Source organism: Anolis carolinensis, chromosome 6 (genome assembly GCF_035594765.1).
Source record: "Anolis carolinensis isolate JA03-04 chromosome 6, rAnoCar3.1.pri, whole genome shotgun sequence".
NCBI classification, from domain to species: Eukaryota; Metazoa; Chordata; class Lepidosauria; order Squamata; family Dactyloidae; genus Anolis; species Anolis carolinensis.
The window spans coordinates 50,555,639-50,565,419 of NC_085846.1; the positions used below are offsets into that span (position 1 = coordinate 50,555,639).

Sequence of the window (9,781 nt, forward strand, 5' to 3'; positions counted from 1 at the left end):
ACTTGTAATGCATGGGGTCTCATTCTCCAGTCTTCTCAATTTAGTTTTCCACTCATTTGCACCCCTTTTTTTCCATTCTACCAAAACATACAGCTTGCTCTTTTCCAAATGCCTTGTTTTTAAAAGGTTAATAAGGTGTGATTTATTTCATTTGAGAGGCACAGATCCACTACAAGTACATCAATAAATGGGTAGCTACAAAAAAGTCTCTGAGCATACAGAACTCATCCAAACAAATATATCACTATCTTTCTGAATCCCCATTCCCAGTGCAGAAATATGGTTTGCAATTGCTCTAGCCTCTAAGAGAGAAGAGCCGCTAGGCACAGCTCCATAATGCCTTGCCTCCAGTTGCTAGAAAAAAGCATCTTCCTCCAAATTTCATCTACCATTGCTCTGGCATAGGAGGGAGAGACGAGCTGTCAGGGCACAGCTCTGTTACTTAGAAACAGAGGTTTTCATGAATGTTAATTTTGCACTTACCATCACATTCTAAGCTTCTGCGTAAAAGCAACACAAGTTTTGCACAAAAGGACCATTTAAACAAGTTTATTTGTTAGTGGCTCCTGCATGAAACATTAAGTTTCAATTTGGTCCTTGTTGTTTATTCGTTCAGTCGTTTCCGACTCTTCGTGACCTCATGGACCAGCCCACGCCAGAGCTTCCTGTCGGCCGTCGCCACCCCAGTCCCTTCAATTTAGTCCTTACCACTTGCCAATTCCAATCAAAACTTTCCAGTATACTGAAGACTGAAAAAAAAAATAAGAAACGTAAACACACAAGATCCTTAGTTGTTTATAAACGTCCTTTATCTCAAAGGAAATTGGATACAGGTCACAAAAAGACAATTTCTCAGAAAACTTGTTTACATCCAGTGGTATTACTTTAAAAATGTGAGCATTCTGTTGGGCTGTTACTATGGTGGTTCAGCATCTATGTTTTCAAACAAAAAGTATTTGAATTTTAGGAGCCCGATATACGCAGGTTTCAAAAGACATCACAGCAATTATTCTGCCCTTTCTTTAACATGAAACAATCTATCTAATCGTTTCAGTTTGATGACAGTATTTGTCAAAAAAGAATAATTACCTGTGTCTATGTACAATGTCTCACAAATACTGCAGTATGTATAACACCTGATAAATACTTCAAAAGTCAGAATTTCAAATAATCTGTGCACTTTTTAAAAAGGGACAGAGACAAACTAAATTAGTTGTTTCAAAACCCACCCTCCATACTGTCATTTGAAGTCACAATTTTTAAAAGTGTAGATACATTATAGCACTGATCATGGATATGGTGATCCATAGCCATGCATATTAACTGAGGCAGTCCTGTGGGCAGATGTGGAAGATACTTTCTCACTTTTATTCCAAACAGTTCAATATCCCTCAAAGTATGCTAACAAATGTGGTAGGAAAACAGTAATGGCTACTGTGGTTTTAGTCTAAGCTGCAAAGTCAACATTTTTATATCTTTAATGCAGTGTTAATATATGCTGACAAATACAGGTTGATTCAAGTAAAGAATTGTTATTCTTTTCTTCCACCGTATTTCACAGAGATGAAAGGAAAATCAAAATATAATCTGCTTAGGTTATACAAAGAACACAATAGGGACAATTCCAAGATGATCTGGGGTGCTTCCAGATGGTCAGCTTCTAACATCACCCAATACAGCTCTCCCACAATAATGTATCAGCCGAGTTGTATCTGACTTTCTACAATGTGGGAATGTATATCACCTTTAACAGTTTTTCACTTGGTCCCCGAATTCTTGCAAGTGGGTCAATTAATTACTGCTACTTTACATTGAGTTGCTCTATCTGCTTTGGGGAGATTTTTCTTTCTCCATACGTACCTGGATAGAAACAGGTATAGACTTTACAAATATTAATATTTTGTATCACAACTCTGGCTCATTAAAAACAAAACAAAACAAAAAACCTTCGGATTTTGCAAAATATTTGATTTACAATGATGGGATTATAAAAAATACAGAATATTTACATATGAGCTTATTATATTGTACATGAAGAACAGAATATTCAATAATAAATCTCATCATGTTAGTTCAAAAAGTTTACTTCTTGAGCTGAATTACATAAGGCTTTTCTGGTACCAAATTATCCAAATCTGTCTTTGTCAACATCACATCAGCTTATTTATTTTTTGCCATGATCTTTTTCTGAATCCAGCAAGGCCGAGCGAATTCCCAGTTTTTTAAGTTCTTCCACTAGATCGCCACTTTGATGCATCTGGAGAAGTATGTCACAGCCTCCCACAAATTCACCATTAAGGAAGACTTGAGGTATAGTAGGCCAGTTGGAATAGTTCTTAATTCCTGAATTTAAAAAATGCATATTCATGAATTATTTCCAAACAAGTCAGACATGTTTTTTGCAAGTGAATGAGGCAGAAAGTTAAGATAATATTGAATCCAAACAAACAAAACCATAGAACAAGATTTTCATTACACTTTTTTTTCACAAATGCAAAAAGCTTTGGAAATAATAAAATCTCTCTGGAGGACCTAGCGATGTCTAGAGAAGAGTTCTCTCAAGACTTCCAGACTGATTCTGTAATCAATTTATGTCAGAGATTTTGCTGGAAGTTTATCACAGAATCCCACTGGAGGCCTAAAGAGAACACTTCTCTATGAGCTTTCTTGTTCCTCCGCAGCAATACTACAGTGTGCTTTGGCCAGAAGGCCATGACATTGCTCATTGTAGGTAGGAGAAATAGGGATCTAGATCATGTTAAAATCAAATTATGTGAATGGTTTTGGAACAGATCCCTCACATTATATATGGGCCTACTGTATTAATTTATAAGCGACCAATCATAAATTATTCAAATACATCCTACCAAACCCGCTGGTTCTAGTTCAAGGTTCCAACCATCAATTCTTTCCAAGCAAATCATTCCTAGCATTTTGTTAGATTTTTTTATGATTACATTATGTTTTGTGGTTCCAAACCATGTTCTTACCACACAACAAACTAACAAGTCAATCACAGGCCTCACTAGAGCACATAAAATACAGTAAAGTTTCACTTATCCAACATAAATGGGCCAGCAGAACGTTGGATAAGCAAATATGTTGGATAATAAGGAGGGATTAAGGAAAAGCCTATTAAACATCAAATTAGGTTATGATTTTACAAATTAAGCACCAAAACATATTATACAACAAATTTGACAGAAAAAGTAGTTCAATACGAAATAATGCTATGTAGTAATTACTGTATTTACAAATTTAGCACCAAAATATCACGATTTATTGAAAACATTGACTACAAAAATGTGTTGGATAATCCAGAACGTTGGATAAGCGAGTGTTGGATAAGTGAGACTCTACTGTACCCCCTTTCTTCCTCAGTATCTACATTTGGGCAGCAACAAAATGAGCTTGAAAAGCATTATCCACAGGAACGATATACTACTTAATGTGTAAAGAAATGTTTTGGTTTGGAGATTTAAAAAAATACTTAACAGTCCAAAGCCTTTATCTCATCCTAACAGATATTGTGAGTTCAAGGAGTGAAAGAAGCTACAAAAGTAGCTTATACCTCTTGTTTCAAAATGATAAACCCAATTTCAAAGCAGCATATTTCAAGATGGAAACATGTTACAATCACACAAAAAGGTACAAATGGCTTAATGAGTTATCAAGTTTTACTCACACTTTTGAGCCAGAAACAAATCTAAAAAATGACTCCATAAATGGAGAATCTCTCATTAAGCCTTATGTTTTGGGATCGCCATCTTGCAAATGACTGAGGCTAGGGGCTATCTCTGTGCTCGGAGAGGCACCAACTGTAATCATTGGAAACACTAGGCCCCACCCTTTCAAGGGATAAGACTTTCATTCACGGGCGGTTTGTGCTTGCAGAAATATTTCTATTTCAACTTGGGCCCATCTTTTCGAAACATCCTGTATAATGTGTGCTGTAGTCCCATAATTTACTTTTTTAAAGAGCTAGACTAGGAATTCAAGCAGCAGTTCTAAACTACCTTCAAGCTCTAAATTGGTCGATCAAAACATAGCTTCAGAAAGAGTGGCTCTCAAACCCAGCGCAGACCTTTTTGGGAATACAAATGTCACATACTTTTAAATAATTCAATGAAAATATTCTATAAGGGGTTGGGATTTGTTCAATGCAAAGACCTTACGCTAAAGACATTTGAGTGTGCAGCCCCTCTCCATGTCCTGCTTTCCTACCCCTGCACACTGTCGCTTTCTCTCTCCTTCATACACACAAACACAGATAAGAGATGCACTCATAACACAACCTTCAAATTAATCAGAATCTATGTGTGTGTTTTAATGTGTAGTTTGTAGAAATATGTTTTAAGATGTGCATATTTCATATAATGATTACACTATGTAACAACATTTGAAAAATGTTTTGTTGCTGGTTTACAAATGTTATTTCCCGTTTAACTGTGTGGAACTTACTTTAAAAGAAACTTCATTTTTGTGGCTGCCATTTTAAACCTATTAAATGTGCCATTTTTTGACCTTTCATATGTCATTTTTAACATTTTGTGCATTTATGAATAATGTGAACGTATTTCTTCTTATCTGGATAAATATTGATTTGTAGGGGGGAATTTTCCATATTGAGTCTCGTTGTTTTTTCCATTCTTTTTTCTCTCCCAGATCTAATCTATATATATAATAAAAGTGAAATCGGAGTATGTATCAGCGTTTTGATTGGCCTGGCGGAATATGTGCTCGCGATTTGATTGGCCGCCACTATCCCAGGCCACTGAGACCAACAGGAATGACGGATCTGCACCAAACTTGGCACACTTCATCCTCACTATGCACTTTATGACCTGCTGCCATTTGGGGGAGGATGGACCACAGATGATGGGATTTGCAGTACTTTAAAACACTTTAACTCCCACAGACTACTGCAATGCCCACCAATGATAGAAATGGACCAAACTTGGCACACAGAACTCCTGTGGACCCCTTTACATCCTGATGTATATTGGGGCAGGATGGACCAAGGATGATGGAATTTGCAGTACCTTCCCTCACTTCTTGAGACCACAGAAACTGCCACAAATCACAGAACTGAACCAAACCAGGCACACATATCCCAAATGACACACTTCACATGCTGCAGCAGTTTGACGGAGGATGGACCAAGGATTATGGGATTTGCAGTACATTCATCCAATTCACCTCCCACAAATCACTGTGATGCCCATGAATGACAAAACTGTATCAAACTTGACACGCAGGTGCAGGGTAGCCCACTTTACATCCTGGTGCAGTTTGGGGGAGGAGGGACCGTGGATGATGGGACTTACACTATCTTCACTTACTTCCTGGGACTACTGTGACCCCCACCAATGACTGATCAAGACCAAACTTGGCACATAGAGCCACCATGGCCCACTCTACATCTTGGTGAGATTTGAAAGAGCTTGGACCTTGGATGATGGGACTTGTAGTATATTCATTCACTTCCCGAGACCACTGTCACCCCATCAATGTCTCATCAAGACCAAACTTCAAACAAACAACACCCATGACTCACTCTACACCCAGGTGCAGTTTGGAGGACGATGGGACTTCCAATACCTTCACTCACTTCCTGAGAGCACCGCGACCCGCACAAATGACTGATCAAGACCAAACATGGTACATGGAGCCCTCATGACCTACTCTACATACTGGCTCTGTTTGGAGGGGGGTGGACACTGGACGATGGGACTTGCATATGGGAGTTGGAGCTCACCCGCACCCACTAAACCCAGCTGACATTGGATATAGGCTACACTTGGAACACAGGCAAACAAGGCCTTTCTCAAATGACCCGGGCATCGCCGGGTCTCCAAGCTAGTTCCAATATAAATGTTGTCCCTTTTGCAAAATTTGCTTCCTGGTGTCTAAACTCATGGATCTTCAGTTGTCATATTCAATCTGTTCCTGGATTATGGACTTCCTGTCTGGGCATTCCCAGAGGGTTAGGTTAAATCACTATACTTCTCAGCTCTCAAGGTCCTTCCGGACAGACCCTATACCCTAGGATCTGATCCCACGTTTTCTGCTTATGTGAGTCCCCACTGCCAAATAATCTGGGATAAACAAAAAATCCTGGGATCAGACCCTGGGATATAGGGCCTGTCTGGAAGAGCCCACACCCTCAACACTGGGATGCCACAGGGCTGTGTGTTGAGTCCTCTGCTTTTCATTTTGTACACATATGACTATAGCCCCCTCCACCACAGCAAAATAATTACCAAATTTGCAGATGATACAAATGTGGTGGGGCTTTATCTCTGAAGGGGGGGGGTCTGCCTATCAGGATAAGGTGGACCGGCTGCTCTCATAGTTCAGGGACAATAATTTGGTTCTTAACATCAATAAAACCAAGGAGCTTAAAGTGGAATACAGAAAGAACAGACCAGAAATCCAGCCCTTGGTCATAAATGGAGACCAAGTGGGGTCATCAGTGTTAAGTTACTGGGTGTCACTGTGAAGGAGGATCTGACCTGAGGCACCTTTACGGCAGCATTGGTTAACAGGGCCCAGCAAAGACTATATGACCTGAGACTTCTAAGGAACCAACAACTGAATGAAAAACTGCTAGTGACTTTCTACCGCTGTACTAGAGTGTCCTAACCTACTGCATCTGCACAAGGTTTGGTAACTGCACAGTGGCAGATAAGAAGGCACTTCAAAGGGTCACCACATCTGCACAGCGAATCATTGATTGCCCTCTCCCCTCTTTGTTTTTTTTTTTAAATAGTCTTTATTGGTTTTACAAATCGGTAAAAGTAACATCCTGGGTTGCGAAGATAAGAATGAAGGATGATTGAGAAGATAGAAAACAAGATCACAGATAAGAGAAAAGGATAGAAGAAAGGAGTAGAAAGATAAAGAGAAGGAAATAAAGAGAATAATAGGAGAAAATTAAAAAATAGAAAAAAATACACATATAGGTTTTAAAAGAAGAATAAAAAAGAATAAATTAAAAGAAGTTCAGGAATGGAAAAAAGAAGAGGCGAACCACCCTGAAGAAACTGCCAAGAAATCACTTTAAAAAAAAACCCTCTCCCCTCTTGATAATTCTTGCTGCCTTAAGAAAGCTCAGAGCATTCTTGGGTATCTATCTCACTAGGCATATTCTTTATTTGAATTATTGCAATCTGGCAGATGGTACAGGGCGACAAAGACAAGGACCAACAGACTGAAGGTTAGTTTTTATCCTAGATGTGTGGCTATGTTGAACTCTGTGGTTTCGCATTGAGGTGGCATTGAGGGCTGTGAGGTAGCGGCTGAGGCATGGAGGGATGGGTGTGTTGTTTTGTGGTGTGTGCGGAAGGCATACAATTTCATTGTGCAATAGCACAATGACAAAGAAAGCTATTCTATTTGATAAAGTTGTGTAAGTTGTTGTTTGTTTGGATTGCTGTGAGTTTTCCAGACTGTAAGGCCATGTTCCAGAAGCATTCTCCCCTGAAGTTTCGCCACATCTATAGCAGACATCCTCTGAGGATGTGAAGTCTGTTGGAAAGTTGGCAAGTGGGTTTATATATCCGTGGAATTCCCAGGGTGGGAAAAAGAACTGTTTGAGGCAAGTGTGAATGTGGCAATTGGCCGGCTTGATTAGCATTTAATGGCCTTGCAGCTTCAAAGCGTGGCTGCTTCCTGCCTGGGGGAATCCTTTATTGGGAAGGGTTAGCTGACCCTGATTATTTCTTGTCTGGAATTCCCCTGCTTTCTGAGTGTTATTGTTGGGTTATCTAGCAATCATGCATGCATTTTCAATGTGGGATGGTTTATGTAGTTAGTTTTGTTTGTTGCTTAGTAACCTGAAGCCAAAGCTGCATTCCAGAGTTGATGGCACCATTTTAGGGTTTTTGCATGTGATATGGGAAATGGGAGTATACTTCCTGGAGACATACAGGAAGTTACATATGCCTTTAGAATTTGAGGCATAAAAGGGGAGACTTTCTTTTGTTCTCTCTCTTCATCTCTTCCAGCTGTTGCTTCTTGATCCTGCCATGCCTGATGTTACTTCTTGTTAAGAGATATGTAGTATCCTGAACTGTATTCTTTGGGAACTAAGATGTTTTTACCTGTATGACCATCATCATACAAGATTGTGAGTAAACATATTTTTTACTATTTTACCTTTGATGTCTCTGATGCTTATTTTATGTGCATGACTCTTTTAAAAGGAAAGAGACTGGCTATTTTGTTTTTTTCCTCACCTCTGCTCACATAAACCCCTAGACTTCTGTATTTTTGTTACTCTGCACCAATATCTAACCATGAGGTAAAGATTTCCTCTGATGTTAAGTCCAGTCGTGACCGACTCTGGGGGTTGGTGCTCATCTTCATTTCTAAGCCGATGAGCCGGCGTTGTCCGTAGACACCTCCAAGGTCATGTGGCCGGCATGACTGCATGGAGTGCCGTTACCTTCCCGCCGGAGCGGTACCTATTGATCTACTCACATTTGCATGTTTTCAAACTGCTACGTTGGCAGAAGCAAGGGCTAACAGCGGGTGCTCATTCTGCTCCTGGGATTTGAACCTGGGACCTTTCGGTCTGCAAGTTCAGCTGCTCAGCACTTTAACACACTGCGCCACCACCAGGGGCCCCAGAGTCTACTATATTATAAATTATATACAGTAGAGTCTCACTTATCCAAGCCTCGCTTATCCAAGTTTCTGGATTATCCATGCCATTTTTGTAGTCATTGTTTTCAATATATCGTGATATTTTGGTGCTAAATTCATAAATACAGTAATTACATTACTGCATATTGAACTGCTTTTTCTGTCCAATTTGTTGTATAACATGATGTTTTGGCGCCTAATTTGTAAAATCATAACCTAATTTGATGTTTAATAGGTTTTTCCTTAATCCCTCCTTATTATCCAAGATATTCGCTTATCCAAGCTTCTGCCGGCCCGTTTAGCTTGGATAAGTGAGACTCTACTGTATTAATGGCCTTTCAGCTTCAAAGTGTGGCTGCTTCCTGCCTAGGGGGATCCTTTATTGGGAAGGGCTAGCTGGCCCTGATTATTTCTAGTCTGGAATTCCCCTGCTTTCTGAGTGTTATTTATTTACTGCCCTGATTTTGGCGCTTTTTAATACTGGTAATCAGATTTTGTTCATTTTCATGGTTTTCTCATTTCTGTTGAAATTGTCCACATGCTTGTGGATTTCAACAGCTTCTCTGTGTAGTCTGAAACCGTGATTGTTGGAGTGGCCCAGCATTTCTGCGTTCTCAAATAATATGCTGTGTCAAGGACCACTCCAACAACCACCATATCAACTACATTACCATGAGCTCTGGAGCCGCGCTCACCTTGGCGAAGGTCGGGATCCTGGAGGACGTCGTAAGCCTGGTAGTCCTGGACGCCGTGAAGGCGCAGAATCTGCACCACGGCGTTGCTGAAGCCGCACTGGGGCTGGGCCGGGCTGCCCTTCATGAAGACCACCACCGGGTGCGCGCGCACCAGCCGCTCCATGGCCTCCTTCGACCCGCCCCCCTCGCCTCCGGCCCCCTCTCCAGCGCCTTGGCTCCACGGCCGGGCGAGGAAAGCCCAGCCCCGCGGTCCCCGCAACAGCCCCAGCGCCGCCGGCAGACGGCAAAAGGCCCCGCTCATTCCGGCCATAGCCATTGCCGTCTCACTCCTCCACGAAATAACTCTGTCAGGGCTCAGGACCTCACGAACGCCCTTCTCTGGGCACGACACTCATGGGCGCCCCGCCCCCGGCGCACGTCGTCCCTGGAGAGGTGGA

At 41.0% G+C, this 9,781-nt stretch overlaps 1 protein-coding gene across 1 annotated transcript; it reads right to left on the reverse strand.

Moving 5' to 3' along the window:
• Window positions 1-787: 787 nt before the first annotated feature.
• On the reverse strand, window positions 788-9,768 carry glrx5 (glutaredoxin 5). The gene is made up of 2 exons (XM_003222291.4): window positions 9,345-9,768; window positions 788-2,343 (listed from the first exon to the last, which is right to left on the reverse strand). The coding sequence occupies exons 1-2, from the start codon at window positions 9,658-9,660 to the stop codon at window positions 2,165-2,167; spliced, it is 495 nt and encodes a 164-aa protein (XP_003222339.1). The 5' UTR covers window positions 9,661-9,768; the 3' UTR covers window positions 788-2,164.
• Window positions 9,769-9,781: the final 13 nt, after the last annotated feature.